The sequence below is a fragment of the Amblyomma maculatum genome, chromosome 1 (genome assembly GCF_055883805.1).
Source record: "Amblyomma maculatum isolate TAMU_Amacu chromosome 1, ASM5588380v1, whole genome shotgun sequence".
NCBI lineage: Eukaryota > Metazoa > Arthropoda > Arachnida > Ixodida > Ixodidae > Amblyomma > Amblyomma maculatum.
Window position 1 is genome coordinate 451,996,452 of NC_139344.1, and position 19,463 is coordinate 452,015,914.

The window sequence follows — 19,463 nt, forward strand, 5'->3', positions numbered from 1 at the left end:
GCGTATCAAATGGCCTTTCATGCTTTAACAATGAATTCTTTGACGTTAGTGGTTGCTCTGTACCAAACAACAAATACAAGTGCTCCGCTAAATTCAAAAGACTGCTTTGAAAACTTTCTCTTCCACGTATTCCTAAAGGCGCTAAGGCTACGTTTCACCCCAGTATGCAGCGGCGTCATGAGCGCTCCCTTTGCAAACACGGTGCTGGGCTGCACTGATATTTGAAACCAGTGTGAATATCTATATATTATGGAAGCTTTAATTCGCCTTGATACGGCTGCCAAGCTTGAATGATAACCGAAATTTCACAAATTAACACAGCGCTATGAAACGGTACATGCGGAGAAGACGGCACACAAGATGGTGGTGTCTTCTCCCGTGTGATGCTTCATTGCACTGTGCTAATTTAAAACACTAGAATCAACAACCAAGACCAATGTCTTCATTAATTCTCTTCTACAGTGGATTCTTTTTTTCCCTGATGCTTCGAATCAAGATTCTGCTATAGCATTGCTCAGCGCCCATCTAGCTTGTGTGCTGCCTTTTTCGCGTACCCTGTTTTATTGCTGTCTGCTAATTTGCAAAAAAACATTACCAATTAGTCCATATTAAGATGTCATTACCCAAATTTACTCCAGAATAAAATGTCCCCGCCAGCGGTTTTAAGAAAAGGGTAATATTAGGTAAAGTGTTTTTGCGTAATTAATCTGTATAAATAATGTAAACTAGAGAAAGTATCATACAGATGCAGAATTGCATGCATGAAATGCTGACTATCACTTAAACGTTTTTCTGGGGAAGTTGATATACATGACTAGAAAAGAAAATTGTGGTAACGTTTAGTGAAGCTTGCAAAACAACATGTTCATTTGGGAGCCGTCAAGATTTCCAGCATGAATTGTATCTAACACAACGCTGAATTCTTCATTGCTTTATTGAAGCATCGGGATGCATATGAGGGCACTATATGGACATTGCAGATGCATGGAATTGAATGACGTTCCCTGACACCCACCGTTGCGTTACAAGCTATAAAATAACGAAAACACTTCTAAACAGAGTCAAATCGAACGCGGATGACAACATAATGATATCGAATTGCGAATAATTGCTTTGAAATGGCTGGAAAGCAAACGGTAACTTACACACCAGGTGCAGGAAATAAATACTTTAATGATGTGTTTTGAACACCACGTTGCACTGCCTTTCGCCGTAATGATGTGATCTTTTTCCGCTAAACTCACCCCACCTGCAATGCGAACTGGAAAAAAGAACTTTTGCCGTTAATGAGCACATTGTTCTTTCAACGCAAAAGTAGAGTTCGCCTAAAGATATCATGTCAGGCCCTCGGAAACCAAGCCACGTCCCAAACACCTTTCTTTTTTTTCATTTCCCTATCGCGTCGCTGAAATGCCTGAAAAAGCTCTGGCTACGTGAAGGTCGTTAAGACTCACAGATTTCGCTGAACTGATTGCAGATAGCGTCACCCTTATGTGCTCAAAAAGGGATGAGTGAACCTTCTAGTTTTGCTGTCTTGTGGAGATATTTAAGTTATTTTAACGGTTAGATATATCCGCTTTCGCTTCTTTATCGTTTCTGAGTGTTAGCATCAAAATTGACCAACAACAACGTTAGAATCTCTCATTGTGTTTTCTGTAAAATACATCCCAGATATCGTGCGCCACAACGTGTGCTGCTTTCCTTGCCGAAGGGTACGGGCTCCTTCAAGTGGAACACTTGTGTGCTTTCCCAAAGCAACCCTGGGACGTCTTCTTCTGCGCGGTGTTTTTAATTGCTACGGTGAGTTACCTTAGGAGAGTGTTTCTTTACAACGAGTTACAGGTTTCCCAGAGTAACCGGTTCTGTCCTAGGCTTTCACGTTACGGGCTCATAATTCTGAAACTTTTCACTTGCATTTAGCTTTCGATCAACGAGAATTATATCCCGTTTAGTAAAAGATTGAGCAAGCGGATTTGTTCACCGCTCACGTTTAACTAAAGAGCAGTTAGCGGGATGTACTCCCTTGACTACATTAAGAGAGGCACATGGTGTTTGGCAAGGGATGGGAGTTTGCTAAGAAAAGTGAAAATCAAGAGCAATGAGAAGTTGAATCAGAAGACTTCATTCTTGCCCCACGGCTGAATTGCATGCTCTCAAGACTGAGCATAGTTTCGACAAGTGAGAGTTGTTTTGAGAGCGAAGAATATATCAAGGCATTTAGCACTTTGACATGTGGTGTACATTTTCTTAAAGGGAGAGGAGGTACCACTATTATTACGAACATTAGCAATTTTTGGCAGGGGAGGCCGTCAAAAGATCTGCGAGCTTTGAGTGGGCCACTGAATTGTTTTATTTTTTGTATCATACACATCCTAAACATAGTTGCGAAGAGAGTACTCAAAGTTGGCCGTGAAAACAAAAGCTGAGGATACATAGTGTGCTCATGTAGTCATATACGAAACTGCCCCATGTTACCTAGTGAATTATTGAATAACAGATGCTAGGCAAAAATGTAAAGTCATGGGAATGCGCGTAATAGAAAAGGGCACTTTGTATAGTTTAATACTTAACTAAAAAGGTAAGCAGTTTCTTAATAGAATTTCACAGGCCTAAAATATCGAATCGTGTTCCAAAGTAAAATTGACATTAGTTGCCATTAAGAAGCAACTTTAATAAATGAAGCCTTTGATCGAATAGGGCCGCGAGGTTGCGTTGTATTTCGGTTTGAGTCATTTTGTTTTTGACATCCATAGACTCACGCTCATCAGTTAGTCCTGATGGTCAGTTTTCGAATCTTTCCACTCGTCATCATTATAAATTCTTAATTGCAAAAGGCCCAAAACCACTTCTTAACGGGAATGGTATAAAGCACACAAGAGGGGACATGAGCATCGGACGTCACGAAACCTTATTGTGAAAATTGAAGACATATAGAAAAACATATGCTAAGTCAAGAGGATTGTTGATCGCAGAGAGTAGCTCATTGACAACAGTGGAGATAAATAGCAAAATCTGTAATTAAAAGCACTACAAACTAGCAACGGCAAAACAAAGTATTGAAGAAAAAATTGAACTATTCAGTCACCATAACCAGCAGCAGCCTCTACCAGCAGCCGTTACCAGAGCACTTTCAGTACCATAGAATTACTCCAAAGAATGGGGATTCAGAAAAAGAAAGGGTAAACGACAGGAATATATATAAACATGGGTAGGGCGTAGTTAGGTCAAACTCGGCTATGAACGCGAAACATTTGTTACTCTGGAGTATTCTGTATTGCTAAACCAAGGTGATAATCACAAAGTCCTGAACTCAGTTTAGAGAGTGGAAGCTCGATTAGGTCTGGTCAGATATTTTTTGAGGATATTTATCTCCACCACGGCTGTCGGCAAACTTCAAAGAAACGCAGCCGAATCACTGGTTCCAGTACGCCACTTTTCCATGGTGGTCTGCAAACCTCAAGGGGGCCAGAAAATAGTCCAAGCGAAAGGATTGAGTCGACGGAAATTTTGAAGGAGGATATTTCGAGAGGCGAGCCAGATGGACCGCGGTGACGGTGGAGGGAAAGGAGAGGCAGGCGCCTGGAACACTTTGTGATTGGCATTGTGTGAGGCAATATTCTATAATTGTGGAAATATGTAGAGAGAGATTGCGAGAAATAGTAAAATATTAAGGCAGGGAGGTTAACTGGGCGATTCTCAGTAGGCCAGGCTACCCTACGCACGAGAAGGGGAACAAAGAGAGAAAAAGGACAAAAAAATACCACCAAGCGAAGTAGTCTGTCACAGGTAGAGAGCGTGCACAAGTCTACAACTCAATTCCGAGTCCTTTAAAAGATTGAGGAGCGCCTTCACTGCCTTGCTTTCCGATGAAGGTTTTGTCCAAGGGCAAAGGATCTCAGCCTCTGTAAGAGGGCGAGATTCCAAGCGGCGGAGTGTAGCAGCCATGAAGACACGCTCACGCTCAAAATGAGAGGCCACACATTATGTGCGCAATCGTTTCATCTGCTCTCGTTGAAAAATCTGCCATTTCAATGAGATGGGAATAGGCGTTTGTAAACGGCACTCCTAGCCACACCCGACATGACCTTTTAGCATCACAGAGGTAGAGGCCAAAGGTATCTGCAGTCGATGTAATTTGTCAAAAAGGTGCAAGGGGATGTCCAGCCTCCAGGCGTAGTCCTTGATTGTCTAGTCACGTTTCGGGTGAGCAGTCGCAGGTACCTTGCAGCGTTGGCTCTTGCCAATGGTATCTGAACAATGGTGGTTGTATCGTGAGGCGGTCGAGCAGCATCGTCAGCTAAGTCGTTGCCAACAATTCTATTTTGTCCTGGTAGCTACTGCTTGATGATTTCGGGATCCTCTTGTAATGCCTTATGGTGCAGATGTCGCACTTCTGCTACAAGTTGCTCATGGTCACTATGGCTCAAGACTGTTTGAAGACATTGTAGGGTAGGTTTAGAATTACAGAAGACTGCCCATTTTCGGAAGTTTCTTCGGACATATACTGTACAGCAGCACGAAGTACAGCCACATCTGCTCCAGTAGAGGTAGTTTCATGCAGAAATTGACGGTAAATGTTTGCTCGTCTAGCAGGAGCGACGACAGCGCAGGCAGAACTAGTAGGGGTTACCAAGCCATCTGTATAGACGTGATAAGTGCGAATAAAACTTGACAGTTGTGTAAGAAGCGGCAGCAAGGGAAGTGCGAAGTGGAAGAAGGAAGCAGCAGCAGCTGGAGAAGCGATCGACACCGGCTCCGCGCACCGTCCATGCTATGAACAAGAAGCACGGCGCCGGCTTCTCACGCCGCACCTGAGGCCATATTGTTGGCATCGATGACCTTGGCTCTGCGAGGTCAGCAAAGTTTTCTTCTTTAAACCGTACATGAGTTATCGTTTGTAGCTTTAATAAGTCATACTAATAATGCCAGGACAGTGATTACTCTGCCTTTAGTGTTGGCGTGGAGCCCTTTTTCGCAGCCCATTGCTGTGCCCTGCCTCGGAGGCTCTGTGTTTAAGGCGCTCGACTACTCAGCCGTGGGCGTTTATTCCTTTATTCAGCATGATGAACACCATGCTTGCGATGCGATGAAAAAGCGAGCCCGAATGTTGCCCCAGAAACGTGCCACATCCCTGTTTACATCAGCGTCATTACAGGATAAAGCACATGCTAAGGACAATGTTTTTTTTTTTAAGAAAGGAAACAAAAGAAGGAAAAATTACACCATTATATGCATTACGTTCAAATAACGAAACAGAGTAAAAGATGTGAAGCAATTACAATAACACTACAAATGACTGGTTTGCGCCAGAGTAAAAAGTAAAATATTTGAAACACTGAAGATGGAAGATGGGAAAAATACCTAGTGGTTTAAATTTGATTAACACTGGAGGGAAGCGAAAGCATCATGTACAGGACTACACTCATTGCCAAGCTTGGATTAAAGATTGTACGTGCGTCTCTTCAAATGTAGAGCCAGTTCTTCACGGGTCTCTTCCACACGCCGCCTTTTAAGGGCCCCATTCTGAAGTTCCTTCGTGTTCCGACGTGCTACTATAGCAGGGTATTCGTCCTCCATCTTGCGCAGGGCTGTAAGCTAGATAGGCGCCCGGGTGCTCTTATTTATTCATACGCGTAACATAGTGCCTTTTTTCCACGACACACTGGTGTCAGCTCACGTGACCTTGACAGTGGTCACGCGCCACTTGGTTTCCTACCTGATTAGGCACCAAAGTCACACGACGACCACCAGGCTTAACAGAGAAGTTTACCCCTAAATCGTGTGACCTTGTCTTTTACAGAGGTCAAGGACCACTTGGTGGCCTATGTGACTATGCCCCAAAGTAACATTACGACTACCAGGCTTAACAGAGAAGCCTGACCTCTAAATTTTCATCGCGATGACAGGTCACGTGACCTTGAACATGAGCTTGACGGTGGTCACGAACACTTGATAGCCTACGTAACTATGCCCAAAGTAACATGACGATCACCAGGTCACGGACTACTAGGTGACCTACGTGACTATGCCTTAGTCACATGGCAACGACCATGTTTAGCACAGAATTTGTACCACGAAATCTCCCTCAAGATGAAAAGCGTGCATACCTGACGGCTCAATCTACCTACCGTATTGAAGCTTTGGTTTAAAAAAAGTGAAGAGAGTACATCCAAGAAAAGCACAGTCAATGTTCGCTCTCAAGACCTTTGGATAACATTACATGGATGCAGAGGTACGCGAGATGGAAGCGTTCCAAATAATGTTTTTAAAATGAAGGCTGAAACGTAAGCAGTAAATTTTTAATAGCGAGGTGAGAGTGAATGGACATGAGTATCTGGTGAGTGCAATTGTTTTTGCAAATGAGGTAGCTGACATTATGGTCTCTGTAATTGGATCTGCTGAATGGAAGATACCACTGAAGTAAAACGTTTTGGTGGACAAGTTGGTCCCTTAAGGTTCTGGTCCTGACGGTTCCCAGTCTTCAGAATATCATCGTACTTTGCTTATGTAAGAACAATACTCCAATTTATTCAATCCTGTTTGATCATTAGAGAGCTCAGATGAGGACGAGCAATTATTTTCGCTGTCTCACAAACGCTCGCTTCGTGCGGCAGAAGCCCATATGTGGCTCCTTTTCTAAACCGAAGCGATCGTCTTCAAGCCATGCATACACGTCGCATTCGTGAACAACGAGGTTCAATGTTTGGTGCCGCCAGGTACCCGCCGGTTTTGCGACGGATGCACGATTTCCTTCTTCCTGGTGCTGGATTCTTATGGGATGAAATGTTCGGGAAAGTTGTATATCCGTTCGAGGTGGCTGCGTATCTATCAGGGTAAAACGCAACGCGGACGCCTAGTGGGCGATGTCAGTGTGTGGAAAAGATCTTCAAGTGCTCAACATTAACTAGTGCTATGGTGCCCCTGATAGCCACAGTCGCTTTTGGGCGTTACACACGAGAACCCATCCTTTTGTACTTCTGAAGGCATCTACACGAAATGTTGCCGTTCTGTTTTCAGGCTGATGACTTCCAAGAAGTACAAGCACTTCTCTCTAACCTCAACTGCCCAACTCCATCGTGTTGTAAACTAAGAAAACCTCCTCCCTAATTTCCATTCCCTGCGAAATCACAACGCGGGAGCATCATCAGTGACGTACTATTCGTAATGATGACGAAATTTGGAGACATGTTTCAATACGCCCTAATGCATGAATGTCAAGGACTATTTTTACGATTTATTTATTCCTTCATCACAGATCGTTCGCACTTAATGCGGCTAAGGGTTACAATAAACACTGGAAATGATGTACAGCGAAGTTTCACTTATGGATAGGTTATCCATAGTCCTCTCCCTTATCACACTTTAATCCTGAAGTGCCGAAGTGGTTGATCTACTCAATGCACCGAGAAAATATTAGGATATTTCGCAGGTCACAAAGGGCCGATTAAACGTGTCTTAAGTTGAGTGGCTACCAACACCAGCAGTGAGCTTTGATCGCTCGACAGATCCTACTCTTTGTACAAGATTCGCTTAGTACAAGATTTGGTACAAGATTCACAAGGTATATGGTCATTCTTTTTTGCACAAAAATTTGAATTTTGTCCTCTGTGCAGTCGTAGGAGGACGTAATGCCGGATTGAAGATAGCCATTAGCGGCAATGTGTTCGTCAATTAGGCGCTTGCACATTCTTGTCGTTCTTGTTCACTCTTGTCTCAGTGGCGACAGTTGAGGACTTAACTGTCTCCTCTCAATCTGTGAACATTAATGTATTCTGTAGAACCGGGACCGAAAAATGGGAACATTGGTTTCCAGTGCGAGTCCTCACATTTGGGTGTCTTAGGTAACACCGTGGCGGACAGCTCGTTCATGAAGCACTGCTTGCGAATATACGAGGTAAATTCCCCATGATATCAAGAAAATCTTTACAAAAACCCTCCTCACCCCCTTAGATGCCCTATAGTGTTCATAAAATAAGAATGTATGACCAAGGAACTATGTTATCCTAAAGACTACATTATTCTAAAGCCATGTTAATCTACCACACTTACACGGGCTTTGCTCATACCACAACGTCATTTTCTAAGATGGCACTGGTATTGTCCCCGTAATGATATGTGTGTGGGTGGGCGGAAATATGGGTTATTATCGCAAGCGCCGCGTAAAATACTTACATCTCGAGAAAAAATTATTAGTTATCTTCTCTCAAGTGAATTCTAACAGAAGCCTCCCTTCTCGTCGTCAAGGTGAGTGCAATTAAGGCAATGGTGTCCGAAAAGTAGGAATGTTTTGTTCACTTTCTCTCCTCCGTTACTCCTCAGTTGCGCCAGCTTCATCAAGTTTCTTACCGGACGGGAAGCGATTCGACTCCCGAGAACCGCTCACGACACGTATAGCCATGAGGTCCCAGCTTAGGAGAAGCCAGGTTCTGCAGTGACAGCAGCATGCGCTGCAGATAGTGAACGTTCTCTCCTCATCGCCCCCTAAGAGTATTGAAATTCAACAAAAGACGGGTTTAAGTATATTACAAGGTTCTTACAGTTAAGACATTTGGCCCTGGGTGGTTTATCACAATATATTGTCTGAGAATGCGGCGCTCTGATCACCGAGGTACCTAATAAAAGACACGACCTATGAAAGAAAACATGAAGGCGGTTCGTTTTTAATAATTCCATCCGCTCTTATTCTGTTCTAGGTGTTCATGTGCGTTTTGGCCTTCGTGCGGCGGCAGAGAGGAGCCTGTACGCCAGGAATATCCTGCACTGTTCATGCCGTAATATTTACTGCTCTGGTCAGCGACTTGGTTTCTGCAACCGAAGCATTGAACTGCGACGAGGTATGGCTTCCCCTTCGCTCAATGCATGTGCGTTGTTTATTCGAGCTCGGTATTTTTAGAGTTCGATTTAGCCCAGATTTAATAGAAGTATTAAAATAATGACGATGTGAATATGTGCTCCTTGAATAAAATTAGAATTCGTTATCCAATGGGCGTGATCAACACCTCCGCATGCATTCCTACTGTCTCACAGGTGTTGTGATGTGGAAGCCATATAACTGCTTGCAACGTTAAATCTGTAGTAGATTTTCAATTCTGTCCAATGGTGGAGCCGCTTTTGTTCCCGTTTACGGAGGTCTCGCATGGCTTCCATTTAGAGACTACCAGTTTCCAATATGGACGACGATTTCATGTTGAAATAGAAACGTTATAGAAACTAAAGGATGCATACGATTTTATGTTCAGTCAGCATCTACGAAGCAGTGCTAAAATTTGGCTAATAACTGATCGGCATCATGTTCAACGTGTCCCCATGTAATGGGATGTTCCATGACGTAGCATACTATGGCTGTTTTCCCATTACGTCAAGCCTGACCATTATGACTTTACGCCGAGGCGAAAAATTATAATCCTGTGACTTCGTCTTCCTAGATATTGTCAGAAAAATAGCTTGCTCTGACAGGAATACATTCATAATATTTTCATTGTAACAATGCATTCTGTCTTTAAATTTGCCATAGGAAAACCTATATACTACTTATTTAATTTCGAAATACTGTCAATGCCTTTTTATATTTTTTTACAAGAGTGGGCAAAGCATATAAATATAAATATAAGAACACCCTCCCACTTTTTTAACCTGAACGCATGAGCGTCCACCGTTGAGTCGATAAGCGCCGTATGACAAGGCCAAGCGCCGAAATGAGCGAGAATGCGCGCATGCGCGCAATGAGCACTTCAGTGTTGCTGTCCTCTACCAGGCTGTTCTGGGAACGGGACCTCATCCCTGATTTTTTTGAGCACCGTTATCGTCATTATCCTTTTTCTTTTCTGAACACTTCCATGAAGTTTAAATAAGCGGTCATGAGGTAGCGCTGGATGGAATGCGATAAACGACCACTGATAAACTACATACGTATCAGCATTTTGTTTCTTTTTGCTATGGATCATGTAGCACTTTCCTGTGGCAAATTAAAGGTTCTTCGCTTATCAATTCCCACCTTCCTCTCATACAGGAAAGCAGGCGGTACCACGTGGCCTTTTCTAATCTTTTCCCAGAGGCAAGCAGAAAACGGAAAGAAGTAGGATAACGCACAAAAAGCAGGTGGGATTGGATCCGGTTCCCGTAACAGCCTGGCAGAGGACAGCTGCACTGGAGTGCTCATAGCGCGCACGCGCATATTCTCGCTCATTCCGCCGCTGTGTTCCGTCGTACGGCGCTTATCGCCTCGGCAGTCGACGCTCGTGCGTTCAGGTTGAAACAGAGGGAGGGTGTAAAAGTTCTGTACCTACCAACAAGAAACAAAACACGCAACACACATGGTAACACGAAATAAGTAAAACAATCATATAATGAAATTGAGGAGGACACTCCTATTACAACTAATACACTAGATTATACGACTGTTAACACGGTTATGACAAGATGATAGAAAGCACGAAGCTCTCAGCCAGCCTAATAAATTCGTCTATGGCTGGATAGATTGATGCATGCAAGGCGTTTCAATCTCGGACAACTAGTGGTAAAAAGAAATATCGGAAGGTAATATTGTGACAAAAACGTTCTTCAAGGGTAAGCGTATGCTTGTGACGTGTTCCTCGAGTGTTAGAAATATGAACAAAGTCTGTGGGAGTCACCGTTATTGCGGTACTGACCTAGTGGTAGATACAAAAACCCTAGACGGTGTAATTTAGCCCGGCTGGACAGCGTGTGAGGCCCTGCCGCGCGTCTGTAGGTGAATACATGCGGCCATAGCGATTGAAAATAAAGCGCACAGCTTTCTTTTGCACCATTTGAAGCTTTTTAATGTTGTTTTAGTGTGAGGGAACCAAGCTATGTCAGCGTATTCTAAGACCGGGCGGATAAAAGTGGCGTAAGCAAGAAGTTTTGTATCAGTTGTGGAATCACAATGGGCCCTTTTAAGAAAGAATAACTTGTTCACTTAATGGCTTGTTGGTTTGCTTCGAACATGTGGAGTCCAGTTTAAGCCGGCAGTGGTTGATCAATTCATTTCGCTTACGTCGCTTATCAATTCACACCTTGCTCTCATACAGGAAAGTAGGCGGTACCCCGTGGCCTTTTCTAATCTTTTCCCAGCGGCATGCAGGAAACAGAAAGAAACGCGATAGCGCGATAAATATTATTCATCAATATCTCTCGTTGTTTTGTGCCTTCTAGGAATGTGGCCTGCTTCACCGCTACTATTCGCTGAGAGGGATTAAAATGTTGGTGGCTTGCACATTTCTTTCGTTTGGAAATTTTATCTTCGCTGGCCTAGCCTACCGGCCTAGTGAACGAACAGGAAAGGAGCAGGTATGTATTCAAGATTTATCCGCACATATTATGCTGGGAATGGTGCCGAAATCTAGTTCTCTGCTGTGTGCGCTTGTACTTAAAGGTCCACTGTCCACCCTCCGGTCGAAAATATTTTCTTCCCCGGTGACTGAGACTTCGCCCCTGGAACGCAAGGCCGCAAAATGTTTTTGAAAAGAGTAACTAATAACGCAGTTACAGCCACCGCAATCACCCGATTCTATCCTGCCTCTCTCCTTCCGTTCCCTCGCAAAAGTTTTTCACTCTCCTGCCCGAGGTCGTCTAGCCTCCGCAATACAAATTCCCCTTCCTCCTCCGCGTTTGGCTGGAGGTGGGGCGTGGCTCTCCGCGAGCGCGAAAAAATAAACGGTCGAGGGAGCGCGCGCCGCTGGATTCAGTCTGGCCGTGGCGAGGGAAAAGCGTGCTGCGAGCGGTAGACACCCATCCTTCTCCCGTCAGTCAGCGAGACGGACCAATGGACGTCGTTCCCGGTACGTACGTCATTATCGGGGCCCGTCGGGCCAGCTCAGGAAGCGGTGAAGCTGGCTTCTCAAAGGAGAGCATGAGGGAGCTTTGAATTGTATTTTCGATGCTTTGCGGCGCGCGTGTCGCTGTAGAATTTTGCACAGACTATCTCCGGTATCTGATCGAAACACTGGGCTCCTTTTTCTTAAAAGGGCCTTCCCTGGACAGTGGCCCTTTAACGAAAGGTCTAGTTTAGTACGTTGGAAACATGCAGCCTTCAGATTTTTTATACTTCTGTTTGCAATAGGCATCTTCGTCTATTTTTAGTTTACTCCCTAGCTTTCCTCATGACCCGAAGTTTTTTAATGACTAGTTTCACATTCTAGAATTCCCCGTATACTTCCAACAATATGAAGTTTAAAAATTATTGGGACATTTAAAGCTCTGCCCTCATCGACCACTGAAATAGTTTTACTTTGTCAGAAAGTTTTAACAGCAAGTTAGCAGTAATTGATTCTGTTCACTAAATAGAACACTGCTCTCACGTTGTAACTTATATTGCTGTATTTGAGGCTTACTGAACGGCCAATTGTTTCTAATAATAGCTTAAAATTGCAGCACGCAGTTGGCCTTGAAATTGATGATTGCTCCTTTTTTGGAAGAGTTTCCGTTACAGTCATTTACAAGTAAGTATCTTCAAAATACTTTATGCGCACACAATTCTGGTTGGAAATGCGATGTATTAACACAAAATACCTTTTCCGTTCACGTACAGAACGCACGTACTACATGTGCCTATAATAACTTGACTGAAGATAAAGCGCACAGGAAGACACACACAAGAGAAGAAGACACAGGACACGCGCTAACTCTCATCTGGTTTATTTGCAGCAATAACAGCAAATATATGCTAAAAAGGGGTCGTGCGCAGTACATAACAATAACGTAAAGACAGAGTCAAAATAAGGAATATTATAAAGCATGATCAAGGAATATCACAAAACACGATCAAGAAAACTGATCTCTGCCTTCCAGAGCCGCACCGACGTATCGCTGATGCACCTATCTCCCCTTTTCCCGATATGAAATGCCTCCAAAAGCTCACGCGCTGTCTTATCACGGCCTCTGCCCAGAATCTTAATGTCAGCCAGATCTTATCACGGCCTCTGCCCAGAATCTTAATGTCAGCCAGTCGCGGCTCGCACGCAGTGCAGTTCGCGCAATGCACTGCCAAATTTGTCCCTCCACTCCTTAAAGCCCGCAAATGATCCCCTGGTCGATCATTAATACAGCGCCCGGTCTGGCCAATGTAGGCCTTCCCACAGGTCAGCAGGATCTCATATACGACCCCCATGCAGCAGTCGACAAACCGCTTAGCATGTTTTTTTTCTCACAACCGCTCGGTTTTCCAACACGCGAAATGCGTGAGCACCGGAGCAGTTTTTCTCACCGGAGCAGTTTTTTTCCCAAACATGGCTCGCTTGGTTTTCTGGAGCGGGGCTTCTGTCACTGACATAATGACCGCGCAGGGGTAACCAGCAGACAGCAACCGCTTTATTCGCCTACTAAAACTCGACTGTACAGCATGCGGGCCCGACTTCGTGAGGGCAGACCCTAAGCATTGGCTAACGATAGCTCTTTTAACAGTTTTAGGGTCTGCCTTCACGAAGTCGTGCCCGCATGCTGTGCAGTCGAATTTTAATAGGCAAATACTGCGGTTGCTGTCTGCTGGTTACCCTTGCGCGGTCATTATGTCAGTGACGGAAGCCCTGCTCCAGAAAACCAAGCGATCCATGTTTGGGAAAAAAACTGCTCCGGTGAGAAATACGGCTCAACCTGTTGTGGTACCGTATATGCATAAGGTTGCGCACCACGTGAAGAAAGTGGCGAACAGACATGGCGTGCCGGTGGTGTTCTCCGCTCCGAAGAAGATGGCAGAGCTGTGCTCACGCATTTCGCGTGTTGGAAAACCGAGCGGTTGTGAGAAAAAAAAAACATGCTAAGCGGTTTGTCGACTGCTGCATGGGGGTCGTATATGAGATCCCGCTGACCTGTGGGAAGGCCTATACATTGGCCAGACCGGGCGCTGTATTAATGATCGAGCAGGGGATCATTTGCGGGCTTTAAGGAGTGGAGGGACAAATTTGGTAGCGCATTGCGCGAACTGCACTGCGTGCGAGCCGCGACTGGCTGACATTAAGATTCTGGGCAGAGGCCGTGATAAGACAGCGCGTGAGCTTTTGGAGGCATTCCATATCGGGAAAAGGGGAGATAGGTGTGTCAGCGATATGTCGGTGCGGCTCTGGAAGGCAGAGATCAGTTTTCTTGATCGTGTTTTGTGATATTCCTTGACCATGTTTTGTAATATTCCTTATTTTGATTCTGTCTTTATGTTATTGTTATGTACTGCGCATGACCCCTTTTCAGCATATATTTGCTGTATTGCTGCAAATAAACCAGATGAGAGTTAGCGCGTGTCCTGTGTCTTCTTCTCTTGTGTGTGTCTTCCTGTGGGCTATCTTCAGTCAAGTTGCAATGCACCATCTAGCCCAACTTCAAGTTTTGTTGCCGATAATAGTCCTAATGTTATTGCACTAGAGTTCTACGGTCGCACTTGGTTGCCAAGATCTTTTATCGATAGCGAACTTTTTTCCGTGGCATTTCCGCACCGACTCAGCGGAACACAAAGAATGCTTGCATGTGTCTTCCGCGACTTGCATTTTACGAAGAGTTTTAGTGCGCTTGTATTGGCCTTTCGTATTTAAAACTTATTTATTAATAGTACGACTGATCAAAACAACCAAGAATAAATGGGCTGGTAGTGCATTACACTGGGAACTGAGATAGCCTCTCAGTTCCCCCTCGATTCTCACTATTTTACTATAGGGTTAAGATTCCAGACGCCGGGTGGTTTGCGCTTTTGGAGTGCGAAGGCTTGTTGGAAGATGAGGGTGGTAGGGGGCGCTTTTGGAGTGCATCTTGCTTTTTAACTCAGGCATTGAATTCGATTTCCCGTCATCATTTTAATTGTTACGCTGCTGCCCTGGCTGCTGGGTGGAAGCCTTCTGGAGAGAGAAGGTGGGTGATGGTTGGCCCTTTTTTAGGGTGGTGTCTTCCCGTGCTCTGGTTTCACACAAACTATATACGCCAGCATCTTCACTAGCCCCACCTGCACTCCTACCGAAGTAGAATTATGTGAAAATTCTATTATGCCTGCAGAGGGTTGACTTGGGTCTAGACTATAATTACGATGTGGCCGCCAATTGGAAGTGCTGCTTGCCGCGTGCGAAATCCTGTTGCTTCCGGCAGTCCTTGCGACGTGGCTTTCGCCTGGCCGCTTTTCAATCCCTTGTTTGCCGAATGCACTCAAAATAAATTCGACGTGATTTTGTTTTCGTGCCTAACACTATTAGCCGCAATTAGGGATTTCATCGATGTGTGTCCGAAACCGCTCACTCTCTCTCTTCGTGAACTTTAAATTGAGAAAGAGAAGTTGGCGTCGCGCGGCTCAGCATTGGGGAGGCGGAGCAACCGCACAGCTACAGAAGAAGCAGCTCTCTCAGTCTCTCTGTCCGTCCCTCTGTGAATTTGAAGAGAAGAAAGTGAAGGTGGGGACGCCCGCGCACCCAGTGAGAGAGTGGGGCGTGTCACAGTTGCGGACGTAACGGCCGTCACCAGGCAGCGCTGTAAAAGCGTGTGTTACTCAGCAATTAGCAGTCGTGTGTCCCTCGTGCGTGCTCAACTTCGGCATCTCTCAGCTCACACCAGTCACTCCTCAGCCTTCACGGACAGCAGACGTGTACGCGCGGTGCTGCCTGGCCCTCGGCTCCGAGCCGCTCGCCGCGTCGTGAAGCAGCTTGTGCTTACATCTGCGCCTTGACTGGCGCTCGCCTTCAAGCGCATTTCCTGCTCTCGGATGATTACCTTTCTTCGTACTGAAGACCTTCTTTCACAACTCGGAATGTGTTGATGCCAAAACTCTGGAGCATCTGTTTTGCTGTGCTACGTACCTACTTCTCATTTCATTAAATATGCAAATTGGCTGTAATTTTATTATGTTGAAGTTAAAGCGGTTAGATCCTTTTTTGCATGCGGCAGCTAGCTATAGGAAAGTGCACGTTGCTTCTTCATTGAGAAGTAGGCTAGCAAGGTCTGCAACGACCTAGTGGCACACATCCAATCATCTATCGCAACGGAGGGGGAGGGGGGGGGGGCTACAGGCAGTCACGGCGCTTTCGTCTGTGCACCTTATCCTGCAGTGTACGTCTTCCATCCGATCTAATGCGAACGCTTACAACAGAGGACGACTCTAGTAGGACTGCTCCAGCCATCCCTCATTAGTGCTGAGGCCTGCAAGATATTCGGGTTTGTGGTCAAAGTCTGTCAACTTCAACGACGCGTTGGGGCTAGCTATTGCAGGCTCGCGAGCAACTGTAATTTCTCCTGTAAATTCCCGGGCAAAGTACTACCCGAAGACGTTATTCATACGCATAAATATGGTCCTTGGAGTTGGGCAATATGATTCATAAATGAAGTGGTTTCTAGTGAGGGATTCAAAAAGGCTTGAAAAGGAAGACACAGAAGCATGACGAGGCCGGCGAAAAAAGGCTCTTCTCGTTGCTGGAATCTTTATTTGTATATATTTATTTATACAAAATATGTACGGCATCAAAAGTGCGGTATATTTGTGCGAGGCAAATATCGAAAAGCAACAGCCGTAGAATAGAACAAATTTGGCGGATGGACGGATAGAAAGAAAAAAGAAAGGAAAAGCACAATGAAAAAAATCCTAGCAGAAAATCAACCAGGTGCTCGACCCACTACGTGTTATTATTTGCAAATTCATGGGAGATTCATGGCTAGACAAGTATATTGTGATATCAAGATGCCTTCCTAGAAATAGCATACTAAAAAAGTAGATGTTTTTACCCAAACGGAGGAAAGGATAGTCGTTATCAGCGTATACGACATGTTCAATAAAGAACCAGTCTTCTCGAATAATTATTTTAAGTTACAGAATCAGTCTCTGCAGCAGCCACTAAATCCGAATCGTTACTTCACGTACAATGAGAAACTGGAGCTGAATAGGTCCACATTTTGAGGGGTTAATTCAGTCCATGAGTATGTACATAAATGCACTTTACGGTCTTGAAAATCACTTATAACTTAAATTCTACTGGTGTTTCCTTTTTACAGGCATTTGTGGAATTCAGCCCGAAAAACGTTTCATGTGGAGGACTTGCCACGGCTGATTCCCCGCCTTCAGTGCAGCTTGCAGAGCGAAAGAGAGTCGGAAAATTTAATTAAAAGAGCGCAAGTATTCTCCTCTCATTGCAAAACCTATTATGAGTTCAACCATTCTTTTGCGCATACAGGCATCAAATGGCGCGCAGCTGGAAAGTTACGAATAAAAAATAAAGACACTTGCTTGTTTTGGAATTGTGATACTTAGAAAGCCAGGGCGACGTGATAAATTTCCGCTCGGTTCATGTAACTACTTGCTAATTCTTTTCGTCTACCAGTTGCGTTTCAAAATAGTCTATAATTACTCATCCTTTCAGTTTATGCTGGTAAGATTCCAATTGTGCGCATATATTTTATACTTTGTTAGTAGAAACAGCCATACGAAAGACGAGAACGACCTGGTTGGCTGTAAGCAAACTGATTGATTAGCACATTATAGGAGTGCCCAGGCATCACGAAGGAGCATATACTAGCTGCAAGTTTGCTGTCTTCGATAAAGGCGAGGACCGTGCGGGTTACCAATGGATGTAGTCCTCGTTGCTGCAAATCACATAGAAACAATGCCCTGAAAGAAAGATCGGAAAAGACGAAGAGCGGTAGAAGAAAGGCAAACGGTATACCAGACAACACCTGATATTGGGCCCGGTAAGTTGTTAGGCAGGTGAAAGATACAAGAGAAGGTGATATTACAGCGGGGAGCATGTTCATGGGCTTCATAACTGCGTGCGAACACAGAACGTTCAGAGTCTGGAGCTTCTAGGCGTTTTGAACGTTCATCTCAGCTGAAGCTGAGACAGCAGCGTTTCAATGTTGCGAGGCGACTAAACAAGTAGCCTCTAAGCTACAAGAACGAGTGTGGTTTGTAAGCCGGAGTCCGGAGCCCACGGGAATATGTCCCTGTAGCAGGAGTGCTCTGAGGTAAAGATTTCGTAAACAGAGTAGACCTTCGGCTCTCTAGTGGCACTGGGACAACTTGTCTGAGGGGTAGGCCCTTCTAGAAGCTCTGTCTGGTAATAGAATACGTAAGCGCCTGTGGAGAATGGAAATTTAACCATGCATATGAGTTAATTTCAAGTCCATTAGAGGTCGCCAGGAATAACCACACTTGTTTCTACCTCTATGGAAATAACCGTTAATCTAAATCTAAAAAAAATTTTAATGAATGTGCGCACGAAAGCCGAGTAGAAATTTGTGTCAATAAGTGCACGGATTCTGAATTCATTGATGAGCACATCAACTTATGTCCAAGCGACGGTGAACCCTCTGATAAATTCCTGGTGCTGCACATATTGCAGCACTGAACGAAGAATGACAGCTCCATCTATGAAAGGCACGACGTTTGATTACCTAGTTATGAATGATCGCGGTGTGCATCCAATTAAAGCGTGACGTTGATCTTCCTAGTTGAAGTATGACGATCATGTACTCTTACAGAGCAGACTGTCGCAGTGGTCGTCGATTCTACATATCTCTATTACGCGACGCGTGGTGGGAGCATTTCTGGTCGGGAGCCGCGACCCTTCTCAACAACTGTATGTTGCTGCTTCGCATTCCACTTTTCAGGTGAGCTCAAGTTACATCCTATCAGTAGTTTCCACTGACACTTTTGTTCAGCGCCAACTAGACCACTTGTTTCAGAGTACGCACATAACCCGGCATAGGTTCAAACACCCTGCAACCTTTCAAAGACCAAAGATAGATGCCCATTATCCAGAGCACAAGGGAATAGGTACCAGTTATTAACAAGCGTTAGTGCGTAAGCACTCATCCGATCTTATTAATGCGGCAGCTCTGATTGGCTAAGCTGTTTTATGAGGTCATAGCCACGTGTATAGTGGCTTCAAGGAGCGAGTCTTTCCTACGGGTCTTGAAAGACCGTCAGCCAAAGGAGGAGTGATGGAGAATATGACTATACATTGACTGACCATGTCCTCCTTAGTGCTTTCCAACTGAAAAACATTTGCCGACGATTACATTACTTCATAATGAAATTTTCAGCGCAGCTTATCAACTGTTTCACCTTTTCGATAGACGGAGACAAAGATTTTGAGCAAGACGTATATGTATAATTCTTTTTATTTTTCACAAACATTCCTTGAAGAAACACTCCCATAAAAGTTCTTGACTGTCATGAAGGAAGCTTTGCGGGCGGAGAAATAAAAAGAGCAATTAAGCTATCAGGAGGTGGCGGGAAGCATCGCGTGGGCCCAGAAGAATGTACCGCGGCAAAGAGATAGCAGCGACAGACTGATACCGCTCAAGCCGTAGCAAGTCAAGTCAACGCGGCTCTGCGTTTCTGTTTGGGATGCACTCACCGTGATCCGCTGAAGTCGAGCCGGCGCTTCGGTAACTGAACATCGTCGCCGCCACGCAGAAAAAAAAGGGAAGGGGGGGGGGGAGTACACGCAGCGGCGTGAAGTGTCAGCAGCAGCGCACAGCAAGCGGAG

The 19,463-nt window shown here is 44.8% G+C and overlaps 1 protein-coding gene across 1 annotated transcript; it reads left to right on the forward strand.

The window, feature by feature from the left end:
- The first annotated feature begins 1,676 nt into the window (after window positions 1–1,676).
- Window positions 1,677–18,317, forward strand: LOC146209660 (uncharacterized). Its single transcript, XM_084580801.1, has 6 exons — window positions 1,677–1,800; window positions 8,694–8,834; window positions 11,173–11,307; window positions 12,391–12,458; window positions 16,969–17,089; window positions 18,312–18,317. The coding sequence occupies exons 2-6, from the start codon at window positions 8,700–8,702 to the stop codon at window positions 18,315–18,317; spliced, it is 465 nt and encodes a 154-aa protein (XP_084436927.1). The 5' UTR covers window positions 1,677–1,800; window positions 8,694–8,699.
- The last annotated feature ends 1,146 nt before the right edge of the window (window positions 18,318–19,463 follow it).

Coding starts and splice junctions, on each gene's coding strand:
- LOC146209660 (XM_084580801.1), top strand. CDS start 8,700: ATGTGCGTTTTGGCCTTCGTGCGGCGGCAGAGAGGAGCCTGTACGCCA. Junction 11,308..12,390: donor AACGAACAGGAAAGGAGCAG/GTATGTATTCAA, acceptor TTAAAATTGCAG/CACGCAGTTGGCCTTGAAAT. Junction 12,459..16,968: donor TCCGTTACAGTCATTTACAA/GTAAGTATCTTC, acceptor TCCTTTTTACAG/GCATTTGTGGAATTCAGCCC.